This window comes from Aquila chrysaetos, chromosome 24 (assembly GCF_900496995.4).
Source record: "Aquila chrysaetos chrysaetos chromosome 24, bAquChr1.4, whole genome shotgun sequence".
NCBI classification, from domain to species: Eukaryota; Metazoa; Chordata; class Aves; order Accipitriformes; family Accipitridae; genus Aquila; species Aquila chrysaetos.
Genome location: NC_044027.1, coordinates 334,027 through 357,568, shown reverse-complemented (window position 1 = coordinate 357,568; position 23,542 = coordinate 334,027). Strand labels below are relative to the sequence as shown.

Sequence of the window (23,542 nt, the reverse complement as noted above, 5' to 3'; positions counted from 1 at the left end):
TAGGAGGGTGACATGAGGTAAATAAACCTTCAACAAAACACACAACCTTTGTACAAATGTCTCCCAGTCATTTTCAAAACTGCGCTCTACTCATGACTGCCTTCTTCATTACAAATTTTAGTTGCCTGGGCATTATTGTGGAAAAGTCTCACTTTAGAGAGAAGCGCTCCATGAGACTTCTTTCTTGAGGGTCTTACCACACTTTGAGTTCTATTTTTTAAAAGCATATGGCTTAGAGGCACTAGACATGATGCTATTATGAGGGGTGAGGGTGACTCATCTTTTGCCATGAGCCAGCATTTCAAACAGTGAGACAAGTCTGAAACACCTTTTTAAAAAAAAAAAAAAAAAAACCAAACAAAAAATCAACACAAAACACATCCATCAGGCCTTGCTCCCTTGTTTTACTCTGTCCCTAAGAGCTGCAGCATGTTTTCCTCTACAGTAGATGCTTCATTAATTCCCTTGATTGAGAAGTTCACATAATTGCAACTTCTTCCACAGTGCTCATTAACCTCCACCTAATATAGAGACATAAGGGAGTTGGGGGTGTCAAAGTCCCAAATGCTAGTAAGCATTTACAGCATTACATCATTAACCTTGATTTTCACTAGTGTACTTGTGAAACAGTTGAGATTTTAATTGTAGGCTTGTGTACTTCCTACAATTTACTTCTTCACAGAGCCAGAAATGCAGTCCAAACACTGCAAAACTCAGATTACATTTTACAGAAAAAGACTGGCTGTTTCATGCATTTCTAAGATCAGAAGAAAGCCATTCCCTGCGACGCCTTCTCCCCAGGGCTTTGTCATCCTTGCTTCAAGGAAACAAGGATAACCCCTTATCTCAGCTCCTACTTTGTTTCAGCACAATACCACAATTTTTTTTGATATCAGAATATTTTTTCCATTGCTCCATCTAATAATAACATTTAGCTAATTTATCTCCCCAAGTCACATTTCACATGTAAGGTGCAAATATTTCATTATCAGATGGGTTCACTGCAAAATAAGTCAACTTTCCACATTCATCGAAAGCATGACTCCATACAAAAGTTATTTACTGAAAATTGATTTTTGTGAGAGCCCAAATACCCATGAGCTAAAGCACTAAGCTTAATACTAGCCATAATGAACACAATGCTTTTCTGGATTCAGCCTGCAAGAGGTACTAGAACCAGTAGAATATTCTTCAGAAAGGCACTCTTCCTCAGTACAGGACGTTTCTTCAATAGAGGTCCACCATGTTTCATGAGTGCAAGAACAATTATCTGTATAGCTTGAGACAGTTTTAAGGACTGCTTGATTGTCTTTATTACCACACTTCCTCAGCACTTCTACAATCTATTCGATGTACTGTAACAAGGTCACCCTGCTCGTTAGTCATATATCTGCACCAGTGAATGCACTTTAAAAGTTCCGCCTGATCTCCCCATTTAGCTAAAACTGAGAGGTAGTTCTGTAATTGCATTTGTTTTGTTTGGTTTTTAAATGTCTGATTCAGCATCTGCACCATAAGCAGAAGTTACTACAGGAAGCAGAGCCTTTAGTTGGAGAAGCTGCATAACCATGTTGAAATAAATCTTAATCTAAAAAAATGTATACAGATTGGAAGTTAACATACTTCATTAAACCTTTCACAGTTCTTGAAGATCAACCGGACATCTGCCACAAAATCCTCAGGAGTCTGGTAGTGTTGAGAATGCTTCTTCTGCAGTTTCTTTTTCACCGTAGATAAATCCATTGGTTTCTTTATAATTTTATAGTAGTTTGGTATCTGTAAAAAATAAACAGTGATTTATCACTACAGTGACTACATAGTTCACAGCAGCAGTTGAATTTCTTCACTTATCAAAGTATCAATCAGCTAATCTCATCATGCATTGTATCCATGTTCAGCAAGTGAGAACAACTTCCTTTCCTCAAATTGCTGAAGAAGTTCTTTCTAACCTTCAGTGTCTATCATAGCATGGTAATGCTTTTTGTTATAGTTACTTCTTTTACAGCTGAAAACAGAAGAGTCAAAGCAGTTTCTTTCCTCCTTTCATTTAAAAAATGGTAAAAAAAAAAAAACAACCAAAAAAAAAGAAAAAACCCACAAAACTCTCCTAAAGCATCTTGAATTTCATGGGTATCCTGAAACATCCTCTTCCAATTCAACAACTGCTAATTGAAATTATTTTTAAATATCTAGGTTTGAGACTGGGTGTAGAGCTCCTGCATGGAGAAGCTACAGAACCAGCTTCTGTCTCTCTCAGAATCATGAAATACTGGATGACTGTCAGAAATTTTAGATTGATCAAGGGCAACATGCTTCAAGTAAAAGCAGTCAGTTCCTTCCCGAACTCTAGACTTTTAGAGATGCTATGCCAAAAATAAATCACAAACTATTTTTCAGGAGACTCACCGAAGCTGGGACAGGCTCTTGAAATTCAATGCTCAGCTCATGACAATACAGGTAAAGCAGCAGACGTTCACATTTCTTACAAAGAAATAAACAGCTTCACATTAATATCTTTAATTTATCCTCAGCCCAGAAGTTCATATCTCCCTATTTTAAATAGGTTTATACTTTAGCAGCTTAGTATTAGAAAATTTAAATACAATCCCTACAAGCTTAATTATAAAATGTCAAGTTCTTAGGAGGGCATTGTTAAGAGGGTAGAACACCACCTTACTGTTCACATAGCAGAAATATACTCCCTTTTTGCTTTCTTCTTCCTAAACAAAAGCGTAGGGCTAAAGTCAAACATGAAGAGACACACTAATGTACAGTCAAATTGGAGGAAAAAAAAAAAAAAAAAAAAAAGACCAACTACAACCACTTTTGTCCAACCATAACTGCATGTGACAGGAAAGGACTGAGTTGCAGACTTTTATCCTTTTCCCCACAAGACAAAACTAAACAATTTGAAACCAAAGCCAGAGTGTTTCTATGAATTCCCTCTTAAAATATTTTTCTCTCCTTTGCTTGCAATTCCTTTGGAGGAATTTGATTTGATAACTCTAACTCTTTACGCACAGGCCGATTGATAAAGCTAAAAATAAATTCTGACTGTCAAGGTCATTACACCTTCCACAAGAATGCACCTAAATACTTCTAGCACCTCTCACAGCACAAGCTTAACACACGAAACTTAGGTAACTATTTTATGAAGGTTATGTCAATGTTAAATGCAAAGAACTTCTAATTAAGAACACTGAAGACATTAATGCATGTTAAAGGATGCATTTAAATACAGAATATGTGTTTACACGCAAATTTTAGCTACTGGATGAATGGAGCACTCCCACATAGTCACCAACACTCATATATGTGGTCACAGCAAGAAAAATCTCATTACTCATTTCTGGGGTTTTTTTGGAACAGCCACAACTATATTTAGTTTGCTGCAGCCACAGCAAAAGCATCTTCAAGAAACATTGGGGGATTGCTAGTGTGAGAAAGCACTTTTTTCTAGCAACAGATTCCTACAGATCTGAGACATACCCTTTGGTCCACAGGACTCAGGCCTTGTGCTGTTTTCCCTTTCTTGCTGTGTTGTGAATTGTCACAATCATATTCTACTTCTGGTTTGCTCAGGTCTCTGCAGAATGTACATATCCACTCTCCACTAAACGGAAATGAACACAATTATTCCAGATCTCCTGGGACAAAGTATCATCAGTGATGACTACAAAGATTTTTCCATTAGCTGTTACACATTCACATTGTACTATAGTAAAGACTTGGATATCCAAAGATAAGGAATAACTTAAAGCTCAAGATAATTCTGCCAGTCAAGGCCATTTTTCCTGCCCTCATATTCCTCTCCCAAGTATGTTCTAGTACTTTAAAACACCTTTCTCACCAGGACTTTAAAATGAACTTTACATAACAGAATCACACTTTGAGAGACCATGTGTTTATCAGATAAACATTGACCAGTTACACACAAAACAATTCAGACAGGCCTTTGAAATGTCAGATTTTTTTACTGTCAAGAAATCATCCAGAACTAGCTGATGTTCAGGATGAAGCACCAGTTTTGGTACTGTGTTGTAATCTACCATACGAGTAAGACCACAGAGCTCTTCTCAGGAACCACTACACTGTTTCTGGTACCTTGGAAAGCTGAGGAGCGTTGGTACATGACAAGTCAGGTGAAACACCTTCGGGCACTTTTCACAACATAATAGATCCCCTCCATTTTGGCATACAGCACACCAGTCTTCATTTGGATCATCGTCTTTGTTATTGCCTTCTCCTCCAATTCTAGCTGATCGGTGCATTAGACTCCGCACCGGGGATTTTCCATTTACAAGGCTATGTCCAGACTGTTTGCAACTTTCACTTAAATCTGCTGGTTCAGTTTTTACATGATTTTCAAGACTTCCTAATGCTTCTAATTCACTTTCCAGATGCAAGTTAGTGGATAGTGGTGGTGTCAAGCTGCTCTCAGGACTGCTAAGCTGAAATGAAAGTAGCAGATGAAAATCAGAGAGAGTCAATTTTACAAGGGCATCTTTCTTCATATGTTGGAAGTCAAAAGCCATCCACCATTTAAAGGTACTATACTCACTTCCCAAAATATGTGGCAAATCATTATGAAGACCTGAGTAGCATACAGTATTGAAAACTACTTTTTCACAAGTCCATCCTTTCAAGAACAGACTCATTTCTACTGATATACAACACGATAAACAAGCTTTCAAGCCAAACACAATGATAAATTGTTAAAAATATACCTTCACTGTCATTAGGAAAAATCCTCAAATCCATCACCCTGCTCCCAGTACACAATCCTATTAAATCAAGCACAGCTGGGAAACACTGAAAAACGCTCACTTGCATAAATATTTCATTTGTGCTCTGGTATAAGAACTTTTGACTGGTTGGAAGATTCTCAATGTAATTACATACATATGAATGTTCAGGAACTAGTAACAAAGGGTAACTTACAGCTTTTATTAGTTAGGGATTAAAAGCAGCAAACACACTACACTGCTGGTGGTATTTGATTTTAATAGCTAATGATAAAATTTACACAAGAGACTACGCTGTGTCTGGCAGACCATAGTATTAAAGGGTACAATAAAGTCCTCAACACAGACCAAACTGAGATTAAGTTCCGTTTTCCATTGGACTATTTTCAACATGCAACCACCTGTCATAATACATAAAACTGACAAGGACTGGGTGTGTTTTGCATCCACATCACTAGGTCGAGTCCTGTCCAAATCAGGAGGGGAAACATCTGCCATAATTTAATGTTTATTTGTTCAACATAAGCCAGCAAGCTACTGTCCAAGTCCCACTGCCACCTTATCGGTACCTACGTCACAAACCCCCAGTAACTGGCAGTCCTAGCAGTACTACAAAAAGAGACAGCTCAACACTCAAGCTGGCCCACACTTAACGTTCACACATACTGCCAGGGAGCAAAATATCTCTCAATCTCCAGGGCTGTTAACAGAATATGAGGCTTAAAAGTAAAATTGCTTTATTATTTCCAAATTCTTAAGCATGCTGCTAGGAAAACCATAACATACTGTTGCACAAACTAACTTTACCATGCAAGCACTCCTCCTGCCATCCTCTGTTTTTTCCTGTTTCACTGTTCCTGAGAAACTGCATATCTCTTCCTCTGTCCCTGGCTCTTGCTTGACTTTCACTTGGTCAGACTTGAAGTTAATGCTAGTTTTCTCAGCAGTTCTGCCCGAGGAGCCACAGCTAGAAAGATACCAGCATATAAATAAGAGGAAAACTCATCAGAGCAAAGACATTTAAGTGACCGTTTCCTGAATAATTTCAAAGGCAAAGCATGTCAGAACATTTACAAGATAGCTCAAGTTTACAAGACAGCAGAGAATCATAGTGAAAGAAACGGAAAAAAAAAAACCAAAACAAAACAAAAAAACAACCAATCTTCTTCCTGTAAGCATTTTTCCATTACTGGGTCACAGTTATATCAAAGCCCTATTGACCCGTTGCCAATTCATTTTTTTAATTCTTCGTGTCTGATTTTTCAGCCTGGCAGTGTTAATGTAACATACTCACCTTCCTCTGCTACCTGTGCTGGACGTACTAGGTGGCCTCACAGGAGTGTGGGAGTTAGATAAACCTGCAAAGAAGCAGCATAGAAGTTGACTTGGTACAAATTTACATTCTGCAGTAAAATAAATGACTAGTGTTGAGTAATGCCAGAAGTGCTGCTAGAATATCCCAATTTAATAATTCACACAAGTCAGCTGCCCTCTCAGTCGTTTGGTCAGAGCAAAGGTCTAGCACACTACATAAAAAAAACAACCAGACAACACACTGTTGTTAGAGGCCCAATAATTATTTCACCTAATGCAAAGAGTGTTATAGCCCTCAGCCCATTAAGTCCTCAAATTTTATCCACTGACATCCACCAATGAAATCAAGAAAATCTGTACGTTTTGCATGCAGGTTTTGAGAAATATAGTGAGTTCCACTGCTGCAACCATTCATTCACAGAATCTTACAATAATCTTGCAGAGAGAAGACTAAGAGAAACAGGTATCAAATGACCAAAATCAGCTTCTTACTAATAGAAATGGACATTTTCAATGTTTAGATAACTCAACATTAGGTATTGGCGACTTAATTTGTTCACATGCACAACGAAAGCTCTATCATCAATTGGCTACACTTAGAATGACCTTGCTCAAATGATTGTTGGGTGTAAGTATTTCTGTGACTAAGCTATTCTATAAACTTACTTCCCAAACCTCAGAATGGTCTAGCCAGTCATCATTTGGGGGCAATAACTGAACTATGTCCTCTGATGCATAAAAAAAGAAAAAAAGGATTGTGGTAACATAGGACAAAAATATAGTCTATACATGTATCTGGAATACTGCATTCATGTGCTGGCACTTTGTTACTATAAAGATATTTCTGAAGGAGAGTAAAATTTAAATTTCCAGAATTTCTTTCTGAGCAAAAGAAATTTTAAACTAACAAAATATCACTTCCCTTTTGGCAGGAAATAGTAGGTAATCATTTTCAATTTAAATACCAGAAATACCCATCACATTTACCTGATGACCCTGGAGATAGAGCTGAAGGTCCTGGGGAGGGATTCATGGTACTTGTAGGTTGTGGGGGTAGGTGGCTGCCTGAAATGTATCTGCTTAGAAGGTTATCTAAATTACTTGAACCAGCATCTTCAAGCTAAGAAGCAAAAACAATAGTCTGAATCAGAGAGGTCTAATTAAAGTTTCTTAATAGTTCCTCATCTTTAAACTATGACCAGTATCTTTACTGGAGTTGTTCACTATCCCTACAAGGATTCAGGACATCAGCAAACATTTTTGTCAGGTCATAGAGATCAGTCTTTCAGAACAGAAACCCACAGTCAGAAACTTAAAGTAAGATTTTTTTCAAAAGCTCCTAAATATCTGAGTTCTTCCAGTATGGTCATAGACTGCACTTACTCTAGGTGATTCCAGACTTTCAGCTTTCTAGATGTTCAGTGTGTTAGTCATACAAATGGTGTTAGTCATATGAACTACCAGATTACTAATGTTACAAGAGTTATTTCACAATTAAGATATTAAGGGAAACCATGAACTTGTTTTTCCTTAGCATGATGTGAAGTCTCCCTCCCTCCCATTCACTTTTTACACAGATTTTAGTATCTATTAAAAACAAGGAAACAGGTACCCTATTACTTTAACTGCTTAAAGCTATTAACCGCAAGACTGCATAACTGCAAATAATGTATTGAAACACACTGTATTCAAAGTGGGTTTTTATGACTGTGCAAGCAACTTGAAAGTCTAATAGCTTCCTACCCAACTCTTTCATCAACTAAAATCCCTAACAGCTATTACATGAAGAGGTATAAAAAAAAAAAAGAGTATCTTAACAGAATTCTGCATTTTCAGTGCACCTAGAAGTTGCATGTTTATGTTTTAGACTATCCCACTAACAACTATTTCTAACTTGGTGTATCATGAACTTTAGACACGTACAGCTAAACCAGTCATAACTAGTTATACTTGTGTTTTGTTCTAATGACTAAACAAAGCTTCAGCACTGTAGATCGATCACATTCAGAGATGTGATCCTTTATTTCCCCCCACTAGTCTTACATTAGCAAACTACCTGCAGCCTCATGAGAAAACTGAATGTACAACCCTTGAACATGACTCTCTATAGATTAAGAGTTAAAAAGTAGCTATTGATATTACAGCAGACCATCTGCTTGGATGAAATTTAGGTTTTGTTTTTAAGGTGATTGTTTCCTGTATCATGACCAAATCTCCTGTGCTTCATATGGGCATTTCAACATAAATATCCTGTTCTCAAGATGAAGCCATCATCCTCCCCTCCGTGGCTTCCCAAATACTCTTGCAGAAAACATATTACTTTTACTTCCTTTGCCCCCACTCGTACATTAAATTATGCTTCTGACCTCTCCAAACAAGCTTGATTTCCTCAAAATCTACCTAGCTTGTGTGCAGTACTATCTACTGCCTCTCTGGGCAAAGAATACAGGGCGCACACTGCAGTTCCAAGCCTGTGAGTACCAAGAGTGTGCAGATGAAGTGAACACTACAGAAGCAGCAACAGCCACACTCTATGCAAGCAAGAATTTCCAGGCAGACACCACCACAGCTCAAGACTAATCACGGTGGCCAGCTTAAATGTTCTGCAGCACCTTCCAGGATCCAATGCTAATGCAAATGCTGGCCTCTTGCATACAAGGAAATGATTACAGCCACACTACTGGCGTACAGAGGAAATGTGAGGAGAGAGAAAAGCAGGGCAGTGGGACACCTTTTCTCTGTACTTCTTGCATTTAATTGTTACATTTAGGAACATCACAGAGAAGTGCCAGGCAACTTTAACTCTGAATAAATTACCATTCAGGGCATTCGACATACATAACTATTCAACTATTATAGTGGTATCTTCCCACGTGATAATCTTGTGGAAGAAAGGAAGTGAACACAGTACTTGGGATTAACTAATCTAAGTATGAATTTTACTATAGGACTGCCATTAAATACTCATTAATCTAAAGGTTAACACAGGTCAAGCAGGTCAGCCCTATATAGTGAAAATAGTCGCATGCCCAAGCCAATGGCTGAAGATTTTAATTCTTCAACTTTAAGTGATAACTAACTATACTATTCCACAGACAAGTAATGGTATCCAAATAAAAAAAGATACAGAAAGGAAAGCAAATCATTAGTTCACCCACAGTGTAAGTGCCTGATCTTCTCCACTGACCTGGATGGGCGGAATATCTGGCAAGGAAGGTAAATTCTCTGGGTTTGTTACAGAAGGAATGAGTTCGATTGCTGTAACAGACGGACTTGTTGGACCACGGTTTGCACTCGCCATTGTTGCTGTAGTAGGACTAGTTGGATTAATAGTGGTGTTGTGCACAGAAACAACTGGAAAAGGCCCCGCGTGCCCAGGGTTAGAATGCTGTAGGAAAAGAAAAGAGACCATGACTGCATTACGGACAAATCAGACAGCCACTGCATGTAAAATTGCAACATGTGCATTATATGATAGTCCTCAACAAAAAATGAGGGGGGAACAACATATAAACTCACATTTGTATCAACATAACCTGATAGCACTGAATGCAAAGCAACTGCTATGTTTATTTACTTGGAAAGAAAAAACACTTTATGTGGCTAGATATTTAAATATAGAGCACATCTTCCACCATATTATTTTCCTATATAGTTATATTTTTCTTAAAGCAATTACTTCCCCCAAAGACAACTTTAGAGTCCATGTCTGTCTACAAACTTTTTTTTTTTTTTTTTTTTTTAAAGAAAAGAGTAACTGTTTCAAGTATTATAAAGTCATTTTTGGCTTTCCAGTCACATTAACATTCATTGTCAAGAATTTTTATTCTTAATGGTACGCAGAGCTCTGCATCATGCTTCAAGTTTGAATTTAAAAACACTTCAGAATTTGGTTTCATTAAAACCCCTCAACTACATCACTTTGAACTTCACTATTCTTGACTATTCTCTAAGAAACCCAAAAGCTGAATGTCACTGAAAAATTAAAAAGGAAATGTTTTGTTTCCCAGAACTAAAATGCAATACAAACATTACAATTCATTTTCATTCTTAAGGTTTGAATTTTCTTATGTTCAGCAAAAATGTCACAGTACAGTATGCAACATGAAAAAGCATATAAATGTGTGTAGCTGTGAGTTATAAGTGTTACAGAAACACATTTACAGCTGGAGGTATCATCTATTGTAATGAAAGTTTGGCACAATGGCACAAATGAAGCGTGTACACAGGATATACTTGTCTTTGAAGGTGAGGTTGCATCATGGAGTATTGTGGTCCATTGTGGCGTGGTATTCCTGGTATACGAGCAGCATTCTGAGCCATTCTCATCTGATGTGCTTGGAAAGCCCCACAGTTCATGTTACCCCTCTGCATGGTCTGCATGCTGATCAACCTGGGAGGCTGCAAGGGTTTTTGTTTTTTAAAATTTTTGCTTTTAACATGGAAAAAAGAAGCCAATCTCTTTCCACAGTAGTAGGTTTACTAGTTACATAACATCAAGAAAAGCCAATAGCTGTCACATTTAAAGTATGTCAAATTTCAAAAGATTTTAACATTTACAAACTGCTTTTTAAGTTTATATTTGATAGGGCAATTTTAAGTTTCAGTGTTATGGTAAAAGGTGAAATAAGAACATATAAGAGTCTTACCTGCTGCTGTAAGATTTGTGGACTCGTCTGCCTGGGAACTGACCCAGCTGGCTGTCCCATCCTCATCTGCTGCAGTTGCTGATGCTTTTGTGCATACACTTGCTGCTGCATATGCTGAAGTCGAAGCTGTGCTAGATTGATTTGTCCTGGAGCTTTGTTGATGTGGTTTGTTCCTGGAGGAGCTTGACCAACCACTACATTAGGAGTGTAACTAGGAGTTGGTTTATTTTCAATGACAAGGTTACCTACATAAAACAAAAAAAGAACTAGTAAACAGTTAAATCTCCATCATCATCCAAAGGCTGATAAACACAGAATATTCAGATGTTTCTAATTCAGTTACCTTGGGGCAGTAACAAAGCAATTTAAGTTGGAAATTTTCTTTAAGTCTCCATAACCGTACATGAGAGAAGCAAAAAGGAAACTCACACTACAAGAAGAAATTGCAAAACTAAAAACATGATCTGTGAGGAAAGAGTGAAAGAACTGAAACTGCACAGCCTAAAAGACAAGACAGAGATGACTGTTCTCTGTGTCCACAACAAACAGACAAGATGAGAAACAAAATAGGAAAAAAGCATGTTGAGCATAAAGTTTCTATACCTAAGGAAGCAAAGCCCAGGAAAAGATATCTGGGGGACAGTGGAGAGTATCCCATCACTGAATGACTAAGAACAGGTTATACAACCATGACACAAAACACTGCTACAAGTGAGTCCCACCTTGATACAATGCAATGGACCACATTGCCTCTCTAGCTATCTCCAGTCCTATTTTTAAAGGGGAAAGACAGAATGCTGATTTTTTTCTTTGAACATGTACTCATTGGAATCTGCATGTCACTTTTTATTGAGGTTGACAGTTTCTGTTCTGTTTCCTATATAGCTTTCCCCACCTGCCCTGGGTTCCTACTCAAACAAACTTTGAAGCTCTGTCCTGGAAAGCCTTGCTTTTTCCCTTCTTGACTTATCTCCAAGAGTAACAGCACTCAAAAATTGCTTGAGGAACTGCCCATGAAGCAATAGTGTCAATTTTAAACCATTACCTCACACAATGAAAAGTTTGTTTATTTCACACATAAACCTCCTTGACTAAAGACAGGAACACCAAAACATAGCTAGGAGACTTATCGAGCAAGAAGCAAGTACATACAAAAGCATCAGGAAGAGCTGATATTTTTATCAGATTTTCTAATAGATTTTTATCCAACAGAAAAGTTCACAAGCAGGTGCTAACAGATACCTCTGTCTCACTGTGCTCTCCCCACTAGCTCACCTCCCCTCTTCTCTCATTTAAAACTTGTTCTCTGAAAAGCATAAGTGATTAGGGGATTAATATGGAAGAAAAACTGTGACACTACACTGCTGCAGCATAAGGCAATAATAAAGAGGCTAAGATATTAAACACCTTACATCCTTAAAAGAGCACATGTTATTACTGCATCTGACAACAGCCAGCAATGTGCAGTAATCGTAACTGCAAATGTCCAGTGATCCCAGCTGTCACTAAGCGGTCATGCAGTACATGAGCGCTCAAAGCTCCTATCTCACCAAGACTATTACAAACTCCCATGGCAGCTAATGCTTTAGGGCAAAGAAGGAATAAACAGCTGCGCTCATAAGAACTATGTAAGATATAAAAGCTTACAGCTACGGTGCCATAACCTACCGTGTGGCAGTTGCAAGCAACACACACACAGGAACAGCAGTGTATCTCCCATTATGAGGCTCTGTTTTTCTTTACCTTTATAAATGTGCCAGACATGTTAGAATACAAAACTACTTAAACACTGCTTCTTAATTCACTTGCCTCTCCAGTAATCACATGGACTGGCTTGGTACTTAGCCATGAACTTAGCTCATATCAAGTCCTCCTAATTATGCTTGTTCATGCAACTTCCAACAGATTAAGACATCTAGTATTACTCCATATGTAGCTAAATATGAAGTTCAGATAACCAAAACTGATTCTATTTACTTGCCAAAAAAGCGTATTCCAGAAACCGAAGCACCCATTTAGCGCTAGTGTGTTATACTATAACCATCAGAACCACTTTAAGAGGCGGAAAAAAGGGCCATTCCTAGAACCATTCCCATTGGAAACCAAAACCTGAGGAGAAGGCTTTGCTAATAGAAAGAACAGAGCAGATAAGGAGGGTAATCAGGACTGGATGGGTTATGTCAATAGAGTTTTGTTCTTCTGCATTAAGAGATGTATTGCACTCCAGTTCACTCATGTTGGATGAACACCCCCAACTCAATCTAGTTTTTCAAGTAACACAGAATAAACAAACACAATTTTCTCACCTAAATTGACGACGTTCTTTGCCCAGAATGTAGGGTCACAATGGAAGCGTATTGCTCCATTGGCAGCTGGGACAGGATCACAACGTGCCTTTAAAATATGACGTAACTGGAATGTTATCTAATGGAAAGCAAAAACAAGACTGTTGACGACAACAAAATAAAGAATGAGAAAGTTAAGCAGCGTGCATTTGCCCAACAAGTTTAGACTGCCAGATCACCAACAAGGACTGTCAATAGCAAGTTTGCTTAGTAGCTTGGAAAGTACTCAATTCACCAGGAAAATCATCCACTGTACAACTAATTTTTTACTCAACTCAGAGGATTACAGAGAAGTACTGTTACACAATAATACAACTTCTGCAATGACTGAAGCGAAACAACTGAGGTACCTTTACAGAGCTTGACCCCATTCCTTCTACAATAATACTGTTAAGTCCTTAATTTACAAATGAAAAGTGGTATAAAAGTTAGAAAATTTATCCCATTATTACAGAATGGTTTGGTTTGTTTTGTTTTTTTTAAATGAAGCATGAACAACTCACTGTCTCTTCCTTGGGTATAATCTAATGAAGCTACACGATACTTAGAAAATTCTTTTGACTAAACATTCTCTGTACTGTACAGACAAGTGAGAGGATGCTTCCTTACCAGCCGTTTACTGTATAGCAAAGCAGTACTGCTGCCACTTGCAATAGCCCAATTAGTAAAGTTCATCACATGCTTCACTTGTCGCGAAAGACCAGTGATGTCATTTTGTTGTTGTATTAACTTCATCTGTCTCTCCTTTGTTACATTCTACAAAGAAACAAAAACGTTATTACAATGGGGGCTTCAGATTTATCAGGGAAAATGTAAACCACTATCACAGTTCTTACAGGAAAAAAAAATGTCACAAGCAAAGCAGCTTATACTAATGCTCATATTCAGAGTGGCTAGAACCATCAAGTAATAGTTCTCTATTATTCCACTCTACCATTCTTCCCAGAGGTACCAAAGTGCAGGGAAAGTAGTGGGCTCAGAGAAGAGCCTCTGCTTCATCCCAGGAAAATATCAGCTACTAAACCAAGACCAGTTCTCTTCCTCATGTTGCCAGAGGCATAGCAGCATGACAAAGAACTGGGGGAGTGACCCAGACTGGGGCCCAGCGAAACTGCCAGCTCCATACTGGATGGTGCCCTGACATTCCTGCAACTGCCACCACAGCAGCTGCAGAGCAGCAACTGGAAGAGACAGCAACAGTGGTGGCCCAGGTACTCGGTTGGAACACCAGCTCCTGTGCCAACCAGAAACTGCCTCTAAACACCTCCTGAGTACAGCAGGTAAACTCAGCAGCCCCATCTCTGAGAAGTCTTCAGCCTTTGATAACCTGCCAGCTGTAAATCTTGTGTTAAAAATCTGGGCTGCAGTACTGAATCTTCAGGATTCAAATTTAACAATACACGATTAGGCAACTGTTACAACCTCACAAAAAAGGAGTTTCCAATGGAATTTTTCTAGCTTGTAACAAATGCTAGGTAAACAAGAAAACCCAAAATTCATTTACTCGTGTAGCTTCAAATTATTTATTTCACTCCTGATCAAGTAGTCTTTTCTTCCAGGAATACTCATTTCATTGCCAAATAACTGTTCCTTAACAAAAAAAAAAAAATCTATTGTAATTAACTTGATTTTAAATTTTTCAGTCACATCATGGCAACCTGGCAATATGCTATGAACTAACTTCTTATGATGGATCTCCTCTCTTCAGGTGAAAAAGTAATCATAAGTTAAGTTTTCATAGATTTGAATAAAAGTCAGAATGTAATTATTATTCAGAATGTGCTAGCTGGAAAGTATGTTTAAAGTCATTGCCTCCTTTACAATGCCAATCTATATAACTTAAAATACCAGCACTACACCTTCATGTACAAATACCTAAGACTACCATGTCTTTGAGAACCTAGGTGTCCTTAAAGGGTCAGGATGTGTTTGAAGTCAACACCACTTGTGAAAATTACTGAGGAAACAAATACTAACAACTGCCACTAGGATCACCACTGACTTAACAGCAAAGCACTCAACATGACACTAGGAGTGAAAATTAATACTAGCCTGCATGCTTCCCTGCTCCCTTCCCCTGCTACCACCACCCTATAAAAGCAAAAGGAGGGAAACCAATTTTAAGAATGACCTAGCACAACTGACAGAGCAAAGAATGATATCAAGTTCCATCAAACACATTGCATCAATTTGTTATGTGCTCAAGACAAAGTACACAGACCTGTCTCTAGGAGTTTATACTCTACAGAAAAACTTCTAGACAAGGTATCAGGAGAAGACAAAAAGAAGAAGCTCAACCATAACAGTGCTAATATATTTACGTGAACCTTAAAAAGCTATTTAAGGGAAAGAATAGATTATACACACCTTAGAACTATGTTATAATATAGAAATATGGCAAACAGAACATGGAAGGGAGATTTTCAGACACTCCTTTATGATGAGCCCGATTTTGAATTAATCTAAGGCATAGACATAAAACTAAAGGAGCCACAGGCTCTAGCTAGCGAAAGGATAAACAAGAGATTTAACTCCAACACACCATTCATAGGCAATATTAGTATTGCAACACCTGCAGTCACACCAGACAAACTGTTTTCAAACATGGAATGCGAGTTCTCAATAGGGGACTGGAAAGAGTGAACAACACTATTATTTTTTTCTCTTAACTGTACCTCAAGGTGCTGTAAAAGAGATTTTCCCTTTTTATTGATTTCATTGATGAGGGTGAATATAGCCACTTTGATTTCCTGTTCTACTCGTTTGTTAGTTTCATTTACTTCTTTTATCCTAAAAAAAAGAGAAATGTATTGTCAGGCACTCACTTTATACTATGCCACCATATACTAAACACCCCAGGCATCTTCCCACCCTTGAAGAGTGAAGGGGCAATTTCTGTATTGAAGAAGTTCTGGTAAGTGCAAAATTTATAGCTTGTTTTATTTCTAACAGAGAAATCATAATTAATCAACTTTTTCAAAGAAGCCATCTAGAATTTCAGTTTTGGAAAAAAACTTAAACAGTCTGAGATCAAGATGGTATCTCAATTAACAACTTGTGTGAAACAGTCCTTGTGGTTTATACACTTTATTTATATGTTTACACAAACACACAGAGAGACATACCCAGCCAAGACCACATGTGTGTGTATGTACACATATATATTTATCTCCATATCATGTCTCTTTCACTATGAAGAGTTTATACATGATGCCTTAAACTTTTATGCTATTATATATTAACCAGAAAGGAAGTCAAGCCTGAATTTCAGATGGACCCCTCCACCTCCTCCAGAAAATCTTGTAACAAAAAGGTTATTACATACCTGTAATCAATACACAATAAGGATACAAACATTTCACTAATGATTTGCCTGCCATTAGTCTACATTATTCTCTTGTGCTTCAGTACTACTGCCTTTCAGTTTTATATACCTCACACCTCTTCATCATTTCCATCATTGTCATACTTCCTCAGTTTTAGTGTCTTCGTTTTCTCAACTTCTTCAGACTCAAGCAAATCATCTTGAGCTCTGTCCACAGAATTTGAAATGTAGCATTTCTTAAACTCCACTGTAAATTCCGGATTTATTTGATCCTATGCTGCCTTAATCTAATGACAACATAGTGTTGCTGCAGGATTCTTTACCTTGCTTGTAGGAGTCAGAGCACAATATCTTGCCATGAGCCAGTCTGAGTACAAAGACTTAAACTGTCCTTTTTTAAAGGGCTTCTTTGCTACTGGATCAAGCATCTGAACTTGTGATGTCATTCATCCTGATATGATCACAAAACCAATGCTCATTTGTCTGACCATGATCTTCATTGTTGGTGTCATACACCCTTTAAGGCATCTTAGACACATGTGCTTTTTCATGACAGAACAACCTGGTCTTCTACTCCAAAAAACATTCAACCAACCCTTCATTAAGTCAGTAGGCATCCATCCTTGGCTTTGGCACCTAACAATTATTCCAGTAGGCAGCTATTCCTTCAACAGTTTTACGCTTCATGATCACATATGATGGCAATTTCGTACCATCTGCTAACACTGACAAGATTATTGTAATATACTTTTTTTTTCATTCTCTGAAGTTTTTATGATAATGGATTTTGTGCCCTACACTTCAACAAAGTAACTGAATGACATGTCAAAGCAAACTAGTGTCCTAGTGTCTCACTTGCACTACCCATTTGGCTCAGCAGATCATCATGATCTTACCCAATCACATGCTGCAGAAATTCACCGAATTTTCAGTGAAGCCAGAAACTCTTAGGCAAAAAACCATCACAATATGTTACTCATACATGCACCACCCATTATTGGCCTTGAATTCTTACCAGAGAATGTTTTATGACATTTCTTGAGCTTTCGGTGTGAGAGACTGAAAGAGTTAACGTCTCAAATATTGTGGTGGGGCAAGTTCTGCTTAACAACGAACTCTGCATAGCAAGGAACCACAGGTGAAAAGAAGCCCATCAGCACCGGGAGGTCTTGCTGGAGGGTGCACAGCTCCAGTGTTCTGATAATGCTGTTATAATATGCTGAGCAGGGCAATCCACCATGCCATTTTGATAGGATGTTCTGATATGCTAAGCAGGACAGCTCACCATGCTGTTCTGATACGCTGTTCTGATATGCTGAGCAGGACAGCTCACCATGCATGACGAGATCACATCTGCAGTGAAGGGGAAGTTACCCCCCAAACAACTCCCAAGTCCCAAAGGCTCACAAACTGCTCATAACACCTAATTGGCCTAATAAGTTGAGTGCCTGCCCGAAGGAGGGGCAAGGATGATAAAAGGACACAAACTGAAGCCCCAGGTGCATGCACCCACTGGGACTGGACCCCTTGGCTGACTGAACCAACACTGGACCCAGGACTGGTAAAATCTTTCTCTTCCCCTTTTTCTCTCTCTGTCTTGTTTCTCTCTTTCGTTTTTCATAATCCCTACACCTCATCCCTTTAAGACATAGACCATTGACCAAGTCTGGGACTAGGAGTGGATCCAGCTGCCCCTGAGCTCCTCTCTGTGGAGGAGTCTAGAAAGCAAGGGGGTCTGCTCTGAACCTCCTGACCCAACGGGAGGGATCTCCTTCTTCCCTGAATTGATGTATATGGTTACCACAGGTTGCACAGGTCTCTGAGGTAGTTCCATGCCAATTCCTCTTGTGAGAAAACCCCACTACCTACCGTTATGCCTCCCAAGTTCAGGTTGCTTCTGTCATAAATAAAATGTTTAACTGATCGTTTGGTGTCATTTCACCTTAATTTAGGCCGAGGGAATTCCAAATTCAACACAACTCCCTGGTCTATCCAGTCCGGGTCATGACATTCAGTTTAATTATCTCCCATGTAACTAGGTTTGTGTCATCTTCAAGCGTGTAACAATTCTACAGCTGGTCCTCCTGCTTCACGATGGTGTGCTCTTTGAGGTCCCTTCAAAGAATTCCATGTCAAATGAGCATATAAAAATTTCCATTGTCATTGCTTCCATCTTCACACATTTGCCTCTGTCATGTCATATGTTCTCCTTCCCTTACAACTTTTTTTTTTTTTTTTTAAATCTACTTGGTACCACTAGGAGTTAAAAATCTGCACCAGAACTTCTCCTTATATATCTTTGGTACACTTCCTTCTACTCTTGTACTTCCGATCTCCAGATGATCTGACATGTTGCAAATGACTTAAAAGTTGCAGAAGGCTCACAAAACCACCGAGAATCACAGTGGAATTCCCTGACCTCCAGCACACCATACCGCAACAAGTGGGTGAAAAGCCAGCAGCGATCACGTGCTCTCTCTGTTTCTATATTCAATGTTCTATATGACTCGGAATATAAGCTAACCCTGGAATCCTTAAGTGAAACTACCTAAGGAAAAGCTTGTCTTCCTTTCAGATAATTACAGTAAGTTTTGTTTGCCTAATTAAAAAAAAAAAAAAAATCCCATTCAATTTCAAAACAAGTTTTTGTTACACAGAGGCATTCATATGGAACAAAAACATTTCAAGAAAAATTTGTTTACCTCTACAGACAACACTCCTGTCACCTAGAGCTGAACTTAGCAGAAACCATAAGATGTGTTTGCCTTGCCTTTTTTATCCCTTTTCTTTTTTTCCCCTTTTTTTTCCTCCCCTCTCCCCCAAGTGTAATAAATGTGTCACATCTTTGGTTCTACTCAAAGTTGCCATAAAAGACATCATCTTTGACATTTGTTTCTTGTAACAACTTCCAAAAGATGCGCAGTATTGTACGGAAGAAAACATTACAAAAAGTAATTAAGTCCAATACAACTAAGGATATAGAATCAACTAAAATGTAAGTATTATTCTAGTCCCATCATTCATCTTACTGTGATTCATAAAAAGGCAATGTAATAGTAACAGTTAATAACTTGGGGGTACTTACCTATTCTGAACTTGGGTTGCTGCAAAATTTACATAATTCTTCTTCTCAAGAAGTTTGGCCAATAAGTTCTCAATTGCACCCTTCTGGTTCTGAAAAGCTTCTTCCAGAAACTGATACCTTTTAAACATGCAAAAGAAGATATCAATTACCAAGGAGCAATGTGCTGAAACTAAGGGTTCCAAATTTAGATGTAAAGCTATAAGATTTTGAAAAAATATGACAAAACACACAGGAAAAAAAAAATCAAAGTATACGTATGCTAATCAGTGTGCAAAATGTTTCAGTACTGATAAAATCCTTTCTAAGCATCCAGAAGACTGAACCTCTATGGATCACTTATTAATTTCAACTACACAGGGAGACAATGCACTGCATCGTTTCACAAGCTATGGAAGCTATGGAACACCAGCTAAAGGACATACCAGAAACTTCAGAGTTTGACAAATCATATTGTTAACGTTAGATGAGGAAAATGCACTAATAGCTTAAACACGCATTAAATGATACACCACCCCCCGTCCCAGAAAAACAGTTTTTCAGCTGAGATTATACTGCTCGTATTTGACTGAATTAATCTGAAAGAAAAGATTCCTATTAAAAAAATCTTTTTTTTTCTGTTTTTGGTACTTCCCAGTGAAGAACATGTCATTCCCTTCCAAGTCCTTCAACCAAACAGCTATTGTATCAAAAGCACCTTCCATTACTTCATCTGAAAACAGTGCAAGTAGCTACATCGAAGGAAAATAATGAAATTAGTTGTTTTCCTAACATACTATGCATCAGAAGAGGAATTAACAATGCAACAGAAGCAAAATGCCTATGTTGGAAATGGCAATGGGAATTAAGTAGCGTCAAGAGTTTTCATCTTTTCTGATTGACTGCTCAACTATCAAAAGATTCCCCTCAAAACCCAGGATTCCTATTAGTCACTTGCCACTTCTTGTCTTTGCAGTAAGTAAACTTCATGCTTCTGAAATATAATTTGTTAACAACAGGGAAAACTTAGGTTCCCAGAATGTCCTCCCTTCTTTACTACACTAAATCCCAACATTCAAATTGGCAGAAAACTCCTACAATTAAAGTGAAACATCTTATAAGCTGCATTAGAAGTAACCTATACTATCTCCCAACCACAACTGAAAAAGAAAGTAGCATCATCTTTTGTCAAAATCTAGGCAAACATTACAATCTAATCTAACAGGAAAAGACTGTTTGGATATATGAGCAAATTTTTGGTAACACTGTGTCTTGATTCAAATTACTCACAATTACGATAACAGACTTAGGCAAAGAGAACACTATTCACAACAGAAACGACTCTGCTCCTGTTTATTCAGTTTGTACCAGCAACAGACAAGTTTCAGCTACATGAGTTTAGATTCCTCAGCCTTAAAGTTAGAATGTTGCTTTTTCTAAGTACAGTCTAAAGTTCTTGCAGACAGACAGCACCACAAAATTTTAGGTCCTATAATGCAAAAAGTAGCATTACGAAAGCCCATGGCCACAAAATTTGTGATGTTTGGAGATCTGCAGATTTGCTAAAACCATTTTCATGAAGTTGAAAAACAGATTTCCACTTTAAGGAGAAAAAAAAAAAATCTACACTTAACCTAGTGCTGCTAAAATTTTGCTGTAGCTCCTGCTACAGCCAAAATTTATTTTTTTTTTTAAATATTGTATTGTACTTCTAGCTTCCAAAGTGTGTGGACTGAAAACTACCTAAACTAGAGGAATTGCACACCATTAGGCTGCTAAAAAGAATGTCAGCTGTCTACAGAATCACCAGCAATTCTTTCACTTGAAATTCTGAACCGAACAGTGGACCATATTGCTACTGAAATGGTAGGATTCATCCTCCTCTGGTGCAAACTATTAGGATTTCAGGTAAGAAGTAAACAGGAGATTAGAGTCAATTCTTGTTTCCACCTGGCATGATTTTCCTTCAATGATTTAGTGAGCTTCATAAAAATCTCAGTTGTACTTCATGGCAGACGAGGCAGTCACCCTAATCATCTGTAACTGACATCTGCAGACAGAACAATTTTTAAAGAATATTCTGCAACAAAGCATGTTAATAGCAAAGTATTCTCTTCTCTTACTGGAAGAGAACAGGTAAGTAGAACAAGATACATCTGTTAATCAGTTAGCATCATGCGCAAAATAGATGCAAAGAAACCAACTAGAAAAAGTTAGCTAACATATCCTAGGAGACCACGCTTTCTGGACAAGTATGTCAGGATATTTATGATCAAGCCTATGAAAGAACAGAACAAGAATATTCGAGGTTGTTAATATTTTAACAGTACTAATTTCAAAAGTAGAAGCTCTCCATTAGGCTGCTGTTGCAGTCTATGAAAGTAATCACTACTCTGGGAAAAAAAAACCAAAACAAAACACAACACTAAATTCAATATCGCAATGTACTGCCAAGCACCTCTATAAAGAAGTTACTTGTAGCCTGACTAGGAAAAGCAGTGCTGCAGTGGCTGATAAATACATATTTATCCCCAGATTCTCTATTATAGCACTGCAAAATACTTTTTCAAACATTCAAACAACTATATGACAGAGCTGCTAAAGAGCAGGAAGTTTTAATGTATCTTAAGAGGCTCCAACTTTTTTCTCACAGCTAAGAGAAATGCAAGCTCTGGAGACAAAACCCATCATTTCTTTTTACTTGGAATGAGGCAACTTTCAACAACCAAAAACAATTTTTCTGTCTGTACTAGAAGAATACATTAATCTATGAGGCAAAATTTATACCTCCTTTTACAAAATTACCCTAAATTGAAAGACTGTTGCATAATAAAACATGCCCTTTCAAAAAATTACCTCATCCATGACTCAATATCACTTTTGCTTCTGTACAGCACCAGGTGTTCAGGGCTGTAGCGATTTGTATTCAAGTCCTGAATAGAGTGACAGCACTGGTAAATGCCAGGCAAGTTAACTCCTTAATCGCACCAAATCACTTCAGACCATGTTGTTTTCAATCTGCTCTTAAAATACTTAACAAAGCTCAACCAACTGATCACTTAAAGTTTTCAGTACTCCACACAGATTCTCCTTTGCAAGGATCATTTCAGTCCGACAAAGAGTAAATACAACAGTATTTAATGACACAACTGTTTTAAATCAATGCCATTTCATCCTCTGAGAAACTGCACCACAGGAATTAAGACATGGTAATATTTGTACCTGTGTTCTTTGTGTTCCAGTAACTGACAGTCTCTGCATGTCAGCCTGTCACATGTTTCACAGAAAAGTTTTAACTGCTCTTGTTTGTGGACAGGACAGAAAACAGGACGTTGACCAGATGCTCCCACGGCCTCTGTTTTTAAAAATAAACCATTTTTGCATTTTAAAATAAAATTTAGACAATCTGAAGAGCAAAGCAACTAACTTCCAAGCTAAGTAATAACTAAGAATTTGGACAAAGACAACTACAGAGCTGTTCTCACCCTGAAGTTACCGTGAATACATTCTCATTGAAATATTTACAGTGCCAGTGGTTTATAGCTGTTTCTGCTTTATTGTATTCAAAGAGAAGGAGGAATTCCTCTCCTATCACAAACACTCAAAAGACACTGGCACCTGTGAGAATGTAAAAACTGTACACAAACACCAGGATCGTGTACACATGTTTAAAGATTAAATTGCGTGTAATTTCACCTCTGACACACTGAAGGATGGATCAAACCTCACAAACTTCGATAGTGTCAAACACCCATAGGTTTTCTAAATTATCACTTCAGAACCTTTATAAACCTCATTAAGTCATATGCAACTGAAGTGGTAAATGCAAAGCAAACACTGCCCATGTTAAAAGTTACTTAAACCCCAGCTAAACTGCTTAACTTTTCCACTTAAGCAAATAACAGGTAACGTCAAAAAATAGTTCTGAGTTTACAAAAAAGTGCTGCACGGTATTCTAAAGATATTTTGAGCTTAGCACAGAGGAAAGCAGCCTTTGGAAGATACAGCAGGTAAGGTTTGAAACATGAATGTCTTCCTCAGTCTCCACCATTTCTGAAGCTTGTTATATCATGCAAGTTATTGTAAAGAAAGAGAGCTCATGA

The 23,542-nt window shown here is 37.9% G+C and overlaps 1 protein-coding gene across 5 annotated transcripts in view; it reads right to left on the bottom strand.

The window, feature by feature from the left end:
- The window catches only part of TRIM33 (tripartite motif containing 33), a 42,798-nt gene that overhangs the window by 5,431 nt on the left and 13,825 nt on the right, over window positions 1-23,542 (bottom strand). For 4 of the 5 annotated variants that reach the window (XM_029999850.2, XM_029999852.1, XM_029999848.1 and 1 more), the window contains 15 exons: window positions 22,662-22,794; window positions 19,464-19,580; window positions 15,729-15,843; window positions 13,663-13,809; window positions 13,015-13,132; window positions 10,709-10,953; window positions 10,296-10,460; window positions 9,247-9,447; window positions 7,047-7,179; window positions 6,040-6,103; window positions 5,553-5,712; window positions 4,105-4,451; window positions 3,490-3,613; window positions 2,407-2,481; window positions 1,624-1,776 (listed from right to left, as the gene is read on the bottom strand). In XM_029999850.2, the coding sequence (XP_029855710.1) occupies window positions 1,624-1,776; window positions 2,407-2,481; window positions 3,490-3,613; window positions 4,105-4,451; window positions 5,553-5,712; window positions 6,040-6,103; window positions 7,047-7,179; window positions 9,247-9,447; window positions 10,296-10,460; window positions 10,709-10,953; window positions 13,015-13,132; window positions 13,663-13,809; window positions 15,729-15,843; window positions 19,464-19,580; window positions 22,662-22,794 (2,297 nt within the window). The remainder of the gene's footprint in view (window positions 1-1,623; window positions 1,777-2,406; window positions 2,482-3,489; window positions 3,614-4,104; window positions 4,452-5,552; window positions 5,713-6,039; window positions 6,104-7,046; window positions 7,180-9,246; window positions 9,448-10,295; window positions 10,461-10,708; window positions 10,954-13,014; window positions 13,133-13,662; window positions 13,810-15,728; window positions 15,844-19,463; window positions 19,581-22,661; window positions 22,795-23,542) is intronic. The other variant, XM_029999851.1, reaches the window with a different exon arrangement.